Below are 18,324 nucleotides of genomic sequence, written 5' to 3'. Positions count from 1 at the left end.
CTGGTGTCCTCTGTTTATAAAATATCTGTAACAGTTGGACTTGTACAGCTGTGGGTTGAAATTTGGAGGGAAACAATTCCGAGGAAGTGAGTTCCAGAGAGATGAAGTTCGGAGAATGAAAGAATTCTGATAGGCAGAAGTTCTGCAATATGGTCCGTTCTTGTAACTCTCTAATTACTGACCATACCTTCTTTAATTCCTGGGAATTCCTCTCTGCCATTTTCTCCACTCCTGCAACTCTTGTTTGATTCAGTTTAACACTTCCTTCACCCTTATCCTCGTCAGTAAAGCCCTCAAACTCACCGCCATCAGGTGTAAACAAAGAGCTACCTCCTTCCGGCAACCTATGAAAACTTTACACTTTCATTGTATTTTGTACTCTTGTTGGACCAAAATCTGTGCTTTTTTCACTACTATCTGATGGTGTGGATGTGGATGTGATAGGAAGCATTAGGAGAAACACACTGAGGTGGTTTGGACATGTGGAGAGGATGGAGAGTGAGAGACTGATGAGGAGAGTGTATGTGAGTGATGTGATGGGGGGGAGAGGGAGGGGGAGGTCAAGGATGAGATGGACGGATGGAGTGGAGAGGTATATGAGAGAGGGGTGTGTGTGCTGGGAGCCAGGCAGGGAAATGGTGGGGGACGGGGCGACATGGAGGCGATTTGTTTGTGGCCACCCCGTACAGGATTAAGGGATCTGGCAATAGACAGACAGATAATGTACAGGATGTAGTGTCTGCTGGAGACATACACAGCTTCCCACTAGGAATGTCAATCCGTATAATGTATATCCACAATCTTTTCCCAGACCATCAAGAATTCTCAACATATGATGTATCACAATCAACATATGATGTATCAGTCTCTTTTTAGTCCAGCCGACCAAGAATTTCATGACGTATTCAAACACATGGAGCAACCAGCCCTAGTCGGTTAGTCTGCGTGAATGGAAATCTACCAGACACTACATCACACCACACATCCTGTCCAAGCTGTATGTAATGTTGGACAGATTCCCTTCAGATCAGAAGGCCCAATAACATCGAGGGTCAGCTAGGAGGCTCTGTTGTCACGCTACGTTATGCTGTAAATCACAATTCGACATAACTGTACAATAAACTCTGTAACCAAAGAGTGCTCAAACTCATCTCGCTGATACACAAAGGGAGGGTGAGAAAGAAGGAGAGAGAGAGAGAGAGAAAGAGAGAGGAGGGACCTACCTATTTACTCCAGCTGACGACATACTGTGTAATAAGCAGCGACAAGTTCGAGCCATAATACGTCTCACAATTTTATTCTGGCAGTGCTCCGACGATCTACAACCGACCTATCTCCTACAAGTACCTATGACCATGCTATCGAGACACACACACACACACACACACACACACACGCAGACCGGCGTTCCTCCGCATCCCGCAGAAAGCTGCATCAGCCTCTTGGTGGCCAGTATCATGAGCAGCCATAAATAGAGCATTTATTGAGAAAAAGAACCATTTAGACTTAGCTGTATGTTACTGTGTACAAATGTATGGCCGAATGTCGCTTTGTATTTAATGACCTTTGATTGGTAAAACCCATAATGCCCAGGAAATTACTGAACAGCATGGTGTTCAGCTTTAACGAAGTTTCGACTTTTAACATCAGGGGATCTGGTGCCAATTAGTTCATTATAACAAGGGTGTACTGTACTGTTAATTGGTGAAAATGATAAATCACCTTTATAAGTAGGAGGTGGATAGCTACCATTGTCCACGGGAAGTACTGCTATGGTTTTCGAGTGGGGCCAAAAGCCTTGCAGATGACCATAACATCGCTCTTGGGTGGAGAACCACATTTACGGAGTCAAAGTCTGGCATGAAATTAGTACAGGTATACATATATATCCCTTCTATTCAACTAAAATCTACTGAGTTGGGCTGGCTTGGCTAGGCATTGGATGACAGCTGGACTAAGTCAAGGAAAAGTCAAAATTCAAACCCAAGACCCTGGGTAGAGGGTGACAACAGTACAGGCATATGGCCATGAAAAACTTGTCCAAATTAACTGTTAATGACACATCAATAATGATAAAGCTAAATGGCACACAGTATCCCAGTCCAATGATTTCAAATTATTCATGACCGAGGCCTTCAAAACATACAAGGGGTGACACCAGAATTCCCAGAGTTGTTTATGAAAAAAATTAATAACAAAACATACAGCAAATCCATTTAGTTACCTTCAAAGTACTCCCCTTGGGACACTATACACTTGTCCCAGCACTCTTCCCATTCATGGAAACGCTTCCTGTAATTGTCTTTTGTCACTTTGTCCAGAGACTCCTGCATTTTTTCCTGGATTTCTTCTAAGTTGTCAGATCTTCTGCCTTTCAATTCTAACTTAATCTAGGGGAACAAGAAAAAAAATCAGAGGGACTGAGATTTCATGAGTATGGGGAGGGTGCGGAGCAAAAACGACATTGTTTTTGGCCAAAAATTGCTAAACTGACAACACAATATCTGATGGGGATGTGTTGTGATGCAAGAACCATTTCGGGTGTGCCATTTCTCTGGACGTTTGCACTTGATGCTTTCCTAAAGACGCCTCAGTACTGTAATGTAAATTCATGGATAACTCCCTAAATGTCAAAAAATGAGAGCAACACTGTCTTGATGTTGGACTTGATTTGACACACATTTTTTGGTCTTGGAGATGTTGGTGTCTTCCACTGACTGAACTGCTGCTTGGTTTTGGGACCTTACCCATAAACCCAGGTCTCATCACCCATAATGACATTTGAAAGAAATTCTGGGTCATTTCTCAACTGTTTCAAGTTCTGACACACAGTCACAAAATTTGCTTTTTAATCTTCCCTCAGAAGACGGGGGGACGAGTTTTGCTGAGACTCAATGCTTGCCAAGACCTTGTGTTAAAATCCATTGGAATGAACTCCACGAAACGCCTGTGGTCTCCACTGATTTATCAATAGTGCGATGATGATCTTCTAAGACTGCTTGTCCAATTTTCTTGATGTCTTCATCTGTTTGAGAGGTCAAAGAACAGCTAGGATGTGGAGAGTCTAGGAGAAACATGCAGTGGCTCAACAGGTAGAGAGGTAGCCTGCAATCCTACTGGACCCTGGCTCAAATCCCCACTGGGGCAGGGAACAGTTTAAGGATCTGAATTTCATAAAATCAGACTTTATTGATCTACCAGAGGACCCGCCGACATGTCGTAAAAATACCCCTGCTAATACTGATACACCTGTCCCATATGAGACAGCCCTTGTAAGTACAGTGTACTTAATTTGGATGGTGGGTGTTAGTGCTGAAGTGGTGACATGTAGAGGTGTATGGTATGTAGGAGAACTACTGGGCCTTGGGAGCAGGCTGTGAAGCCTATGCCCAGAGTCAAACACACAAAAAAAAGAAAAAAAAAAAATCCATCCATCATCCAATCTTAGGTTGTTCCATGAGGAGAGTAGGAGCCCAGGGCTAGGCAAGTTGGTCCTAACATTTAAGATGAGAGTGATCAGCCTCACTCAACCCTGAGTGGCATTACATGAGCAATAAACCCCAACCGTCCCTTGGATATAAACTTGCACAGGCTCATTCCAACTGGAGCACCTTAATTACCCTCTAAACCACCAGGTGCCATAATTTGGTTATATGGTTACCACCCAGTGCAGTAAATGGTTTCCTGGTGTACAGGAAACCATTTGGCTTGTCACTCAGTGCCGAGTCGCCCATAGGCAGAAGGAAAAGGGAAGAATGAAGGAAAGGAAGACAGAAGAGGGAGTGTCAAGTCACCCGTAGGCAAAAGGAAGAGGAAAGAATGAAGGAAATAAAGCCAGAAGAGGAAGGAAAGAAGGAAGAGAGAAAAGGGCAGGAAAAAAAAAAAATGTGAACCATTTATGGACTTGCATTATTTTCATTGCCAGCTCCTTGAAAGCTTGCTCAAGCATTGTTGTTGCCTCAGCTGTGGTTTCCCCGAGAAAAAAGAAAAAAAAAAAAATCAGTGCACATTCTTTACTCATTCAAATCTGCCATAGTGTTTGAGGACAAAAATCACAGAAGTCACTTATGCAAACAAAGAAAAAAAATTACCAGAAATATGGACTCGAACCTCTCAGTGCAAACAAAGAAAAAAACACCAGAAGTATGGACTTGACTCTCTCAATGTAGTAGTTGTTCCCTATGCAGTCTGGCCAAACAGCCCCACCCTCTCAATGTAATGACACATGGCAGAATAAGCCACCAGACTGTACACAAATGGTGCCTACCGGTGCAATGGGGAACTACTGTATTTCTTTTTCCTGTGCTATTGATCTATTCCAGGAATTTGGACATCCCCCCTTGTAAACACACATGGAAATGTACTGGAACTTTCATAGAAATTTTTTTTCTGTAATTACAGACTAACGAACAAAAAGAATGTACAAGATGGTGACATCTGATAAGGACTACTTCATATGCTAGGATGGGGCTATAAAACAGGAAAAAATGAGAGCTTTGAATTGAGGAGAGAAGCCAGTAATAAATAGTGAATCCCAATCTTAATCACCACTCACTTGATGTAGTGTTGCTCTCAGGTGACTACCCTTTCTCTCTTCCTTCCTTCCTCTTCTGTCTTTCTTTCCTTCATCCTTCTGTCTACAGGTGACTCTACACTGAGTGACAAGCCAAATGGTTTTCTGTACACCAGGAAATCATTTAGTATGCTGGGTGGTAACCATATAACAAAATTATGGCACCTGGTAGTTTAGTGGGTAATTAAGGCACTCCAATGGGATTGAGCCTGTGCAGGTTTATATCCAAGGGGAGGTTGGGGTTTATTGCTCACATAATGCCACTAAGGGATGAGTGAAGCAGGCCACTCATCTTAACCCGCGCCGTCCCGGCGACGTGAATTAATGCAGCAACATTGCAAGGTCCCTAATTTGCACAATTTTCAATTTTCGCGAATGATTTCGCGAGTGATTTTTGGCAAGTTTACATGGGACACCTTCCTCTATTCCTCTACAAGATGCCAAGCAGGAACAATGCCTTACACAGCATAATCTCTCCCCCCCCCCCCTGCACGCCATTGTCTCGGCAATTCACCTGTTACCAGTGACCTGGTCAATAAAGACATTCAGGGCCAGAGTGATTCCCCAATCGATGACAATGTGGAGGACAAAGTTCACATAGCATTAGAGGAAGAAACAGTCAGAAATGATGATCAGGTAATGTGGGAAAAAAAAGGTCATGAATGGTGATGAGTTAGTGAGTGAAACAATGCTTATAATGCCTATATTACTGTTTGAAAACCAATATACTCTTGTACTACATGTAAATTCGTACCAAGTAAATAAATAAATACTGTTTATGAGTGGATAAAATAGTTACCCTCCCATAGAACTCATTTTCTTTGGTGCCAGCCTGTTAGAAAACCCAGTCAGGTAAGGAAGTACTCGCACCTAAATCCGGTATTTTAAACCCCAGGTGAGCGATTTCTTTATGAATTTTCAATGTTTCTCACCAAAAGCGGATGTTTGAGCCAAAAAAAAAAAAAAAGGTCCAAAAACGTCGGGATGGGGCGGGTTAAATGTCAGGACCAACTTGCCTAGCCCCAGGCTCCTCCTGGGGCAAAATAGGATTAGATAATGAATGAATGAAAACTGTACTTTCTTGCCAAATCAGGAGCATGGGGGTCCAGAGGTAGGCTACTCAGTGAGCTAAGCAAATAAGTTACTAAATAAAATAAGTGTGGATAACCTGCCTACGGCAGTGCTATGATGGCCTTGACTAGAAACAGAAGACTAAGTGTGGATGCAGCAACTGGACTGCATGAAAGTGTGTTAGTGTCCACAATAATTTATGGGTATGAGATTTTGGTATGGCATAAGTGTGAAAATTCAAGAGTTAAAGCAGTGGAAATGGGCCTGTTGTGTATCTTGGATAAGGTACAAAATATAGTAGTACACCCTAGATATACTGAACCCTCTTTTAATGAAGTTCGGTTTTAACAACCACCTCGAGCTGGCTGAATATTATGTTCATTTAATGAATTTTGCTTGCTAAAAGAATGGACACGTGGGAAACACCAACCAGCATGGCATGATGAACAAACAATGCTTCATATTTAAAGATCTTTGTTCAGTAAAGGAGTGTGTGGGTAAGACTGAAAGTTGTACTACAAGTTGAGCGATTGTGTGCATGTGTGTGCCAGTGTAAGATCGCGCAAGCAGAGTGAAAGAAGCGTTCTGGACAAATATGGAAGCGTGCATGGAAAAGTTTGAAAGGAATGAGAGAGTGTTTTTGATTGGAGATATAAATGGAAAAGTAAGGAATGTGAAGGTCGATGGAGTAGTTGGTGAGTGGGGTGTGTCTGCAGAGATGGATAAGAATGGCAGTGCTTTAGTGGACATTTGTACTGGGAGGGGGTTGGTGATAGCCAATACCCTCTTCAGGCACAAAATGATCCATGGGTATATGTGGCAAGTGATGAGAAGGGTAGGTAGTGAACTGAATGAACGGAAGGCAGTGATTGATTATGTGTGTGTGGATGAAAGGCTGTGAAGGTGTGTAATGGATGGAAGAGAATATAAAAGTTGGGGGAGTGGACTTTCTGACCACCACCAAGTGGAGGTCAGAATCAAGGTCCAAAGTAAATGGAGAAAAAGAAGAAGGTAAAGGACAGGAGGAAGTAGTTCATGCTAGGAGAGTGGAAGAGTTGTAAGAGGATGGAAAAAAGTCAGAATATAAGAGGGAGGTGGAGGAGCGATTGGGTAAATATGAACTGGAGCAGATGGGGGACGTGAAAGGTGTGTGAAAGATGTTCACAGAAGAAACTGTGCAGCATGTGAGGTGGTGTGTACGTTGGAGAGAAGACGAAATGGGGTACAGGGAACAGCATGGTGGAATGAAGAGGTGAGACAGGCTGTGGCACAAAACAAGAAAGCACATAATGAATGGATGAGAAACAGGGGCATGGAAGAAGTTGAGAGATGGAAGAAAGAGTTTTATGTGGAGAGGAAGAGAGAGGAGAAAAGATTAGTAAGAGAGAGTAAGAAAGTGGATGAGGAATTTGGACAAAATTTAAGTCTAAAGTGGAGGGAATGGAAGACGATGTTCTGGAAAGAGGTAAAGAGGGTTCGACAGGGTGCCAAAGAAGTTAGTTGGGGAGTGAAAGATAAAAATGGTAGATTATTAGCAGTGAAGGGAGAAGAAGTGAGCAGATGGAGAGAACACTTTAAGGAATTGTTGAACATAGAGAATGAAAGTAATGTGTGTATAAATGGCTGGGGAATGGCTGGGAGACAGAGGGATGTGACAAGAGAGGAAGAAATCAGTAGGATAGACGTTGTGGAAGCAATGAAGAAAGTTAAAATGGGGAATGCCCCAGGAATTGATGGAATGTGTGGTGAAATGCTGAAGCATGGGGGAGAGATAGCAGTAGAATGGATGTGGAAGATATGCAGATTGGCCTGGAAGGAAGGTAGAGTCCTGGAGGATTGGAAATCTGGTATAATTGTTCCCCTGTACAAAGGAAAAGGAGAAAAAGAAGTATGTGGTAATCACAGGGCCATTTGTCCTCCTAGTGCAATAGGAAAAGTATACGGTAGGATACTTATTGACAGAGTTAGGGAAATAACAGAGGAATTAGTTGGAGAAGAACAGGGAGGTTTTAGGAAGGGAAGAGGTTGTGTAGATCAGATATTCATTCTTAGATCTTTAGTGGAAAACTTTCGAGAGTAGGGAAAGAAGTTGTATGTGGCCTTCATGGATTTGGAGAAAGCATATGACAGGGTGGATAGACATGGATTGTGGAAAGTATTAAGAATATATGGAGTAGATGGGAAGTTGCTGAGGGCCGTGAAGAGTATGTATGAGGGTGCTAAGGCTGCAGTGTGTGTGGATAATGAACTGAGTGAATTTTTCTATTTGAAGGTTGGATTGAAACAAGGATGTGTCATGTCTCCATGGTTGTTCAATCTGTATATGGATGGGGTCACAAAAGGGTTACAAGGTAGGGCAGTGGATGTAGAAGCGACGTTAGTGAGAGAGGACAGTGTTTGGAAACTGCCTATACTGTTGTTTGCGGATGATACTGTGTTGTTAAGTGAAGACGAAGGGGAGCTGCAAGGCTTGGTGGATGAGTTTGGGAAAGTGTGTAAGAAATGGAATCTAAAGGTGAATGTAGGTAAAAGTAAAGTTATGGTCTATAAGAGAAGTGAAGTCAGTGAATGTACAGTGAGGTTGGATGAGGAGGAAATGGAAAATGTGAGTGCATTTAAGTACTTGGGTAAGGTGATGAGTAAGGATGGAAGTTTAGAGGGTGACATGCTTGAAAGGGTACAACAAGGAAGAAAGTTGCTGGTTCCTTGAAAGCAGTGATAAGAAACAGGGAAGTGGGCATGGAAGTGAAAAAGTTACTACATGACAGTATTGTGATGCCAACTCTAACGTTTGGAAGTGAAGCTTGGACCTAGTTGGAGGGAGTGAAGTCTAGAGTGAGAGCAGTGGAAATGAGTTATTTGAGAGGAACATGTGGAGTCACATGGAGAGACAGACTGACAAATGAGGAAGTGAAGGAGCATTGTGGTATGGATGTAGATGTGATAGGAAGCATTAGGAGAAACACATTGAGGTGGTTTGGCCATGTGGAGAGGATGGAGCGTGAGAGACTGACGAAGAGAGTGTATGTGAGTGAGGTGGAGGGGGAGAGAGGGAGGGGGAAGCCAAGGATGAGATGAAGGGATGGAGTGAAGAGGTATATGAGAGAGGGGGATGTGAGCTGGGAGTGGGGCAATGAAATGGCGGGGGACAGGACGACATGGAGGCAATTTGTTTGTGGCCACCCCTGATGGGATTAAGCCATCTGGCAATAGATACAGTAGTTCAGTAAAAGCCACAAGACCTGGGAAACTGCCGAACAGCATTAGTGTTCCACTTTAATGAACTATCAGCTTTAATGTCATGGGTCTGATACCAATTAGTTCACTGTATCAAGGGTATACTGTACTGTGAGAAAGATATGCAGTAAGGGTTAACGCAATGGACAGGGAAAAGAGATTTGCTCTGATGGCAAGGAATGGAATCTGATAAGATATATGTGAACTGCAGAATGGTAAAAGGCAAGGATGGTCGAGGTAGATGGATATGGCTAATGTTGGTGTGAGAAACTGAGATATGGAAACTGATGAATTTACAAAAGAGCAGACTGATGGATGAAATACTGGTATATGTTGAGATGCAAATGAAAAGCGATACACCTCTTCCATAAACTATGTCAACACAATGGCACTATCTTACAGGTATTTGTAGGAAGTAGGCTGTAGCTCCAGCCAATCAGGGCAGTACTCCCAAGGAGGGATGCAAAGCTGGTGACAGGGAAAGCGGGAGCTCTTGTTTCACTAACCCTCAGGACAGCTCCAAACAATCCCCCATTGCTGACCTTTTTCACAGTCGCTAATATGGAGAGTAGGCCAACATACTCTCCAAAACACATTCTCGAACTGTCCACTGTACCCTATGCTACATTTGCTTTACACGCCATACATCATACCTACTATCACACAGGGGTTAATGACAGTGAGGGCATGTGGATGGAAATCTGTCCCCACCACCTAGTGGAAGACATGAGGGGAGGCATGGGGTAGGCTCCATCAGCATGGTTTGGGTGTGGATGGGACAGTGGCTATGTGAGTGGGGCTTGTTGTCCATCACCACCTTTAATTTATTCCAACATGTCAAAGAGAGGCTGCTAGAGACTGACCAATGTGGAGAGCCACCATTAGTGACTAAGGCAGTCACAAGCAAACATACTGAAGCCTTTATAAATGAAATGAACAAAATAAAGTGGAATATCAAAAGTCCTCCCTGTAGGACAGTATCTTGATATGAGAGACATCCACGTATAGGCAGCAGCCAATGTTAACACACAACACCCATCAATATAAGCAGAGCCAAAAACACAATTAGTCATGTAAGACATTCATCACACAAACCTTATCAAACCCTCTTCAACAATATCCCACCACCAGATATTCCAATATTAGCAACTCAATTCACATGCACGTCAAGACACCTTGATCAGAACACTATATCCCGTATCACAAGCCCCCTCCTGAAAACCACCCATGAGATATTTTTAAACAGAACAACAGAACTGATCAAGTCCACCAAGCTATGCTTTGATTAGGACATCATCCAGGGCTCCTCAATAAGCAGCTCATATTCAGGTTGGATGGAATCACAGATGACACATGCCCTGCTTGTAGAATAAATCCAAACAAATAGCATACATAATGGTGCATCACACAGCACAAACCATACCATGGTGCAGACAACATGAACAGTCGAAAGAACCTATGGGACAACTCCACAGGGCAGTTGCTTACCTGCGGTCGACAGGTCTACTTGGCCAGTCAGATCAGGGTTAAGTACCAGCAACAACAACCCCTTCAATCAAATCAAATACTCTACATCAGAACCTCACTGGTCCTGACCCTTTAGTCCGGATTTCGAATCACCCAGACAAAATTAAAACCATACAAGTTCCAAAATTATGTTTTAAACACTATTTCCAGGACCACTTTACTTAGCCAGGTGAAAAGTGAATATTATATGTTTGGCTTCAGATTACGCTGGGTCGCCACAAGGCCACGTGGAGCCTCAAGCACCTTTGTTCAAAACACGTGTAACATTCATAACATCAGCTGGTTCACTGACCAAAATTTTTTTATTTTTGCCCAGTATTTCTAAAGTTAGTTCTCTCTATGACTGCTCTTAATGCAAGTGGAGCTTCTGCAAAGACTAAAGACTAAAGGTGTCATGAGGAAGCATGAAACATTAGGTATAAAGTAAAAATTCGGGATAAATTAGGGGCTGGTGTTCTTGCAGGAAAACTTATGAACAAGCTTGATATCACCAAATCAGCTGTATCAGACATCATTTAAAACAAAATAAAAATTAGGCAGCTTGCATTAAAGCATGATATTACAACGAATGTGTCAAAAGTAAAAGAAAAACTACAAAATTGCCAATGGACAAGAATCTAACAAGAAGAGGCTGTTTATAAGTGTTCCATACAGCAGTGATCATGAGGAATGGTATGTGAGTATAGTACTGTTATTTTCCGAATTGCAGAGAGGTCAGTGAACACTCAGTAGACCTACCTACCCAGTGCAGGACATGGGTGCTCTACTCATTGCCAGTCATCACACGGTGAACCACCAGCCACCTATTGGCACCACAACACAATTTTTTTTGTAATTTCATATAACAAAACTTCATTGCTGAAGATTACTGTACTTCACAAAGCTTTGTGGCAGGTGGAGGCGCTCACCATCCTTGATGAAGTGCTGATCTCAGGTGACTGCCCTATCCTCTCTTCTTTCCTTCCGTACTCTTCTGTCTTTCTTTCCTCTTCCTTATGCCTATGGGTGGCTGTACACTAACTATTCTGTCTTTTTTTTCCTTCATTCTTTCCTTTTCCTTTTGCCTATGGGTGATTCTACACTGGGTGACAAGCCAAATGGTCTCCTTTACAACAGGAAACCATTTATTATGCTGGGTGGTAACTATATACTGTAACCAAATTATGGCACCTGGTGGTTTAGTGAGTAATTAAGGTGCTCCAATTGGACTAATCCTGTGTAGGTTTATATCCAAGGGGTGGTTGGGTTTACTGCTCATGTAATGACACTCGGGGATGAGTGAGGCTGGTCACTCTCATCTTAAATGTAAAGACCAACTTGCCTAGCCCTGGGTTCCTATGTTCCTCCTGGGGTGACAGGATTGGATGATGGATGGACAGATGGATTAAACACAAAGACATATGCTAGTCATGACTGCTTAACCCCTCAGGACCAATGCCACACGATTGTGCTTTTGTGTAATTTGACATGCCAGCCTATCCCGCATGATCGATAAAGACACACAAAAAACTGGAGGAGGGCAACTCCACCCCTTTGGTGATGTATATGGGCTCAGACCAATGAGAGCTAGAGTGTCTGCGGTGGTATGGTGTGACAGGCCCCTAAGGTGGGGGAGAAGGAACCCCCCCACCACTGTCACTTTACCTCCCTCAGCCCTATTGCATCATCTCCACATTGTCCCCTCCCAACCAACCATACCCCAACATACCCCCTACAGTGGTGTATGTGCATAGCAACCCTTCTCCCCTCTCTCTCCTCCCCTTCCCTCCTCCCCTATCCCTCCCTCCTCCTCCCCCCTCCAGCCAGTCACACTCCACCTCCACTTTTCGCCTGGCTTATTTTGTTGCTATGGGCATATGTCACACTGACATTTCATGCCTAGGGAACACTTCACATTGACATTAGTTATGTATACAGTGTATAATTATTTACCCTAAATAATGCATTTTCTGTACATTTTCTATTTTTGCCCATGGGGGATTGGTAACTTTTTTATATCTTTGATGGGCAATTGTGAGATAACTATTTGGTCAATCTGGCTGAAACGTACATTTTCAGGTGTGTAAATTCAGTCTCTTGAAATGTGGAAGAAAAATTTTTACCTTGGTGAAAGTTGAAAAATCGACCCTGTTTTGCAGCTGGAGGGACAGATCTGCTGAGCGAATTGCGTACTTTAGGGGTTAATAACATTTTGCTTTGAATAAGTCCTACAGTAAGTGATGGAGTGGTAAGTTTGGCTTTTAAAATAAGTATGAAGATAATTTATAACTTACGAAGCCTATGAGTCTGTCTATGGTACGGCGTGGCGAATGCGTATGTGGTTGGTTCTTCCACACCACTTTTTCACCACAATAATACAAACACATGTCTGTAGTAGCCACAAAACTTTTTTCTTTTTTTTACTTCACAGTAGCTCATTTATGTAAACATGGGCATGAAAAGAGGGTAATGTACTGTATAATGATATTTAGGCTGTTTTCATAGCCTGCCTGAGCTTTATTTACCTACTTACTGTAATTTATAATGTAGTTTCTTGTCATGCCCTTACCTGTACATTACATAACACTAAAAATTTCATTCAGATATTTTAGTATCCCTTCATCTTGTCATTATGCCCTGTGTGTGTGTGTGTGTGTGTGTGTGTGTGTGTGTGTGTGTGTGTGTTCGTGTGTGTGTAACAAATATATCAAATGCAAATAATGTTTTTGGTATGAACTGGAGATTAATCTGATGGTTTGGACACTTGGCTGACCTGGACAACCCTTCCCCTCATATAGTCCAGACTAGAGAGATTCTGCTATACTTGAATGATTTAATTTTTCCAGGTTAGTTTATTCAATTCGTTTTATCTTCTTCTTCTTCTTCTTTTTTTTTTTTTTTTTTTTTTTTTTTTTTTTTTTTTTGGGGGGGGGGGGGGGATAACGACAAAGAAGACGAAGACAATGACAGTTTTGTTGGCTTTGCTTCATGCTATTCTTATTAGCCTCTTCTGCCTGGGACAGCAGAATAATAACTACTTTAACTTATTCTCAATGCATCAAGTATCAATTTTAAGAAGACATCCTATGGCTGAACAGGATATTGGAGATTGTAACCAAAGCCTTCAGGCAAGTCAGTCTCTCCTGAGCTGAATAAAATCATGTAGTGGTAGCAAGACCAAAATTTAAAAAGATGTCTTCCAAATGAGGGGGTAAACCCATTAGAGCCTTTATATAATTTACATACTAGTTAATTTCTCCATCAACCATCTTCACTCTGACAAGTCCTTCCTACTTTACATTTTTCTGTTGGTTTAGGGGATCCAACATGCTTGTATCTATCAGCCTTGGCCACCAAATGATGGCTCTCCACACCACTCAATCTCCAGAAGCATCTCTATTCAGCTCTTTATCCTTGCGATCACATTAGGATCTTGTCCTAAATCTTTTTCAGCTGCCTCTTGAAACTCCATCCTCAACATTCACACCTTTTACCCTCCACACACAGCTGTCATACTCCATCTTCTCCACATGCCCAAACCATCTAAATCTACCCCTTATCATAACACCATACACATTCAAGTCCCATCCTTTCTCTCAACTCTTTATTTACAATCCTAATCCCCTCTTGACCTGTCACTGAAGTCTAAACTACAGTACTATCTAATTATTCTCATCTCAGTACGTATGAGCATACGAATATCCTCCTCCAGCACTACCCAAGACTCACTACCATGCTGCATTGCATTCCTAACACATGCTGCATACAAGGACCTCGCAGCATGGAGGGAGAGTCCTTTCTATATCAGGAGGGGAAATAACTCCCTGGACTTCTTCCAACCACTTCTTATTCTTGTTACCAAGTTGGCTCCAGCCCCACCTCCAGCATATGACACTCTTCAGCAAGATCAATCCTTTCCCACCTCTGTGCTTCTGTATGCTTTCCTTTACATACTGCACACACAAAACTGCCATTATTTTGCAACCTACCTCTATATCACTATATCTCTAATGCACCTACTTGCCAATAACACTCCACAAAATGGAGGTACAGTAATCACTCTAATATCCGGACGCCCAATATCCGAACATCCCCACTATCCGGACATAAGAATGTTTCATACTGTACTTTTTTCCATACTATACTTACCTCATTTCACTCTTTAATGGCCTTTATTGGTGTGAATAGGGTGTTAGGAGCTATGCATGTGCAGTAGGAAGGTGTTTTTCTGAGTTAAGCTAGGTTAGGGTCCATAAGTACCTGTCCAGGAGCCAGTCACCAGAATGTTTATTATTGTATGAACCTACTTCTAAACCCTCATTTTATGTTTCTTTTGCATTTATTTCAGTCATTTATGTGCCTTATTGGTGTGATTTGGGTCTTAAATAGGTGCTATGCATGTCCAGAGGGAGTTGTATAGGTATTTCTCTGAGTTAGGGTCCATAAGTACAAGTCCATAAGCTGGGGCCCGATATCCGGACAGAACCAATATCCGGACCTACCTATGGCTCTATTACGTCGGATATTGGAGTGATTACTGTACTTTCAACACCCTCATGACAAACTGCTCATGGCCATGTTTCTTCTGCTTTGACAGTACCACACCAGCCCTATATATCACCACTTATTTTAACCATTTTTACTGTCAGTCCCTTGTTCTCAATTCCATCTCTTCACTTCCTATGCTATCCTCTCATTCCTTCTGACTGACAAAAAGTCATCAGTACACTACACCTTCCTGGGGAGTGAAGGACTGGCCATGTGAAAGTGCTTCAGGCACCATAATAACAAAACAAGGGCTTAAAACTGACCCCTGATGCACATCAACATTCAGAGAAAACTCATTGCTCAAACCTGCACTCAGTCTCACTTGGGTGAAAGCACCTCCGTCACAACCGCTCCAATGGATCACTCCTCAATCCCAAGCATACTCATTGTCCACTCACCAACTTCCTGGGCACTCTGTCAAAGGTCTGCTTCATGTCAACAAATAGTGGACCCCTCTCTCTTCTTTCCTATACAGTCACACCTCAGTACGCGATGGGGTTACGTCACATGAAAAATGATCATATAACAATTTATCATACACTGAGTGATATAACATGGGTCCAAAGGGGATACATTGGAGGTCAAGGGATCCAACCTAGAATCTCAAAATGCCTTTACATTTTAGGCTTGCCCTTGGCGCCCTCAGTAGCCCCACAACATTTTCGAGTAGAGTATCATCCTTTCCATACATAATTTGCAAGTCACAAGTCCCAGTATTTCACACAAAAAAGTTATCACTCCACTTTATATAGCACAATGCACTATTTATTGTGCACTTGCACTTTTATCTGGCGATGGCAATGGTGTTTCAATGGCCTTGTATGCACAAAATGGAATGAAAGGGAGACTATCACAGTGACTGTAAACACTGGGCAGCCATCTTGACTCACACATCTGACTGTTGGCTGGCCCAGGAGGCACCATGTATGCACGGGATTGTTGTAAGTGGCAAACATAATTTTTAAAAAGTTTTTGAGGGGGGATGCACATCACTACCTTCTAAAGCTGAACACCTAAATTCTTTCCTTTGTTCTGCATTTTTGGAACTGTCACAGCTGAATGGCTCTACATCCTCTCCAAAGTATTTCTTCATGACTAGCATCATATTCTAGTGGAAATCTAATGTTAAAACTTAACAGAGAGGCTGCTGGAGATCAAGCAGTTTGGAGTCTCTATAAACAAAATTAAATGAAACAAAACAAGCATTGATGATGATGAAAGGGTAATTTTAGGTGAAAAGTATATACAGTACTGTAGTGCTGTTTATAGACACCAGTTGAGGAGGAGGAGGAGGAGGAGGAGGAGGAGGAGGATGTACTACACGGTACCTGTTCTGCCATTGTGGTCAGCAGCATCAACGTTTGCCCCCAGGGTGATTAACAGCCTCACCACATCAACATGTCCTTCACGTGCAGCACAGTGCAACGCTGTCAATCCTGTAAACAACAATGTTAACAGTAACAGCCAATCCCATTTTATACTTCCAGGTGTAGGGTCCCAAGGCTAGGCAACCTAAGTCCAGTACAATGAAGGGCAGATAACCAGCCTACTTCTGTTGGTGGCACTGCAAGATTAAAAAGCCTCCAGCAACCTCCTAAGGATTCAGACTATTTCTGCTGGTGGCATTATATGAAAAAAGTCTCCACTGACCTCCTAAAGATCAAGCCTATGGATGGCTGTCACTTAGGCTGGGTTTTAGGAAGAAAAATAAATATATACATAAAGTCATCAAAATGAGAGGATTAACATCCCTGAGTGCGAGGCCTGCCAGGACTAGGTTTACAATGGAAGAGTTCAGGAGTAGGATGGGACTGAAATGTCTTAGTGCTGTGATAAGGAGAAGTAGATTGAGATGGTTTGGACAAATGAAGAGGATGGGGGGTGACAATTGGGTGCAGAAAATGAGAAGCTTAAGGAGCGGATAATGAAAAAGAGGACCTATGTGCCTAAGAGGAAAATATGGAAGCTGAAAAACCAACCAGTAAAGGATGCCTTCTATAGTGAGATGAGGAGTGGTGGCTGAACAAGATGTTAAGAGAAGTGTTAATGAGCAGTACAGAACCATCATGCGCAACCTCTTGACAGTTACTGATTCAGTATGTGGACGAACAAGAGGCCCACGAAGACATAAAATAACTTGGTGGTGGGATGAGGGTGTAGAAGCTGCAGTTAAGGAGAAAAGAAGGCTTTTCCAGGAGTGGAAGAAAGGTGGTAACAAAGACGAATACTTGGCTGCCAAGCATAGGGAAAGAAAAGAGGTTTAGGGGATGAAGTTTGAGTCACAGAGACTTTTAACTGATAACCTCAATCGTGTGGAAAGGAAGAATATGAAATTTAAGGTGGCAAATCAGATGAAGAGGGAGAATTGGGATATCACAGGTGAGCAGTCTGTGAAGAATAATGAAGGAAGGGTGATAGTGAACAGTGTGGATATTAAAGATACATGGAGACAGCATTGCAGCTGTTGTTGAATAAGGAGATTGACTGGGACAGGGAGGGGTTTGCAGCCAGCAGATCCAGTGTTTGGCCCTTGGCCTATGATTGAAGCTGCTACTGTGAGTGAGGCAATAGGCAGGATGCTGGTGAGGAAGGCAGCAGGTGTGTCTGGGTTTACTGCTACAATGCTGAAAGCCTCAGGAGATATAGGTGTGAGGTGAGTCACTGACCGGATAAATACTTTATATATGAGTGTGCTGTCCGAGACGATAGGCTGAGGAGTGTACAGTAATTGTAATGATGCACAAGGGGAAGGATGATGGCCTGGCTAGAGGAAATTACAGAGGAATAACTCTTTTAGACCACATAACGATGGTAATGGAGAGAGTTCTAGAAGGTATTATTAGAGAAAGAGTGAATACTGATGAGATGCAGTTTCGGTTTACGCAAGGCAAAGGGACCACTGATGCCATATACACTGTTTGACAGCTTTAGGAAAAATATATAGGAAAGAAAAGGGAACTGTACCTTGTTTTTGTTGATTTGGAGAAGGCCTTTGACAGAATCCCTAGAGAGGTGGTGACGTGGGCAATGAGAAAGCCTGGGATCAAGGAGAGGCTGGTTACGGTGTTTATGGCTAGGTACGTGGGTGCTCGCACCCAGGTAAGGGTGAATGGAGGTTTGAGTGATGAGTTTTCCGGTGAATGGAGGTTTGAGTGATGAGTTTTCCGTGAATGTTGGTGTGTACCAGGGGTCAGTTTTGAGCCACTTGTTGTTTATTATGGTACTTGAGACCCTCTCATGAGATTTCAGAAATGGACTCCCATGGGAGATGTTGTTTGCTGATGATTTGATGTTGATTGCTAAGAATGAATGGGAGGCAGAAGAAAGATTTAGGAAATGGAGAGATAGTATGGGGCACAAGGGCTTCAGAGTAAATGCTTATAAACAAA

The 18,324-nt window shown here is 42.6% G+C and overlaps 1 protein-coding gene across 1 annotated transcript in view; it reads right to left on the bottom strand.

Moving 5' to 3' along the window:
* The window catches only part of LOC145406702 (ankyrin repeat domain-containing protein 16-like), a 437,213-nt gene that overhangs the window by 120,698 nt on the left and 298,191 nt on the right, over positions 1–18,324 (bottom strand). The window contains exon 7 of the mRNA XM_080277804.1: positions 16,264–16,371. Within this exon, the coding sequence (XP_080133930.1) occupies positions 16,264–16,371 (108 nt within the window). The remainder of the gene's footprint in view (positions 1–16,263; positions 16,372–18,324) is intronic.

The sequence above is a fragment of the Coenobita brevimanus genome, chromosome 71 (genome assembly GCF_032717465.1).
Source record: "Coenobita brevimanus isolate Jiangsu-jjx chromosome 71, ASM3271746v2, whole genome shotgun sequence".
Taxonomy (NCBI): domain Eukaryota; kingdom Metazoa; phylum Arthropoda; class Malacostraca; order Decapoda; family Coenobitidae; genus Coenobita; species Coenobita brevimanus.
The sequence above is the reverse complement of the archived record's forward strand: the minus strand, read 5'-3'. Positions and strand labels throughout refer to the sequence as shown.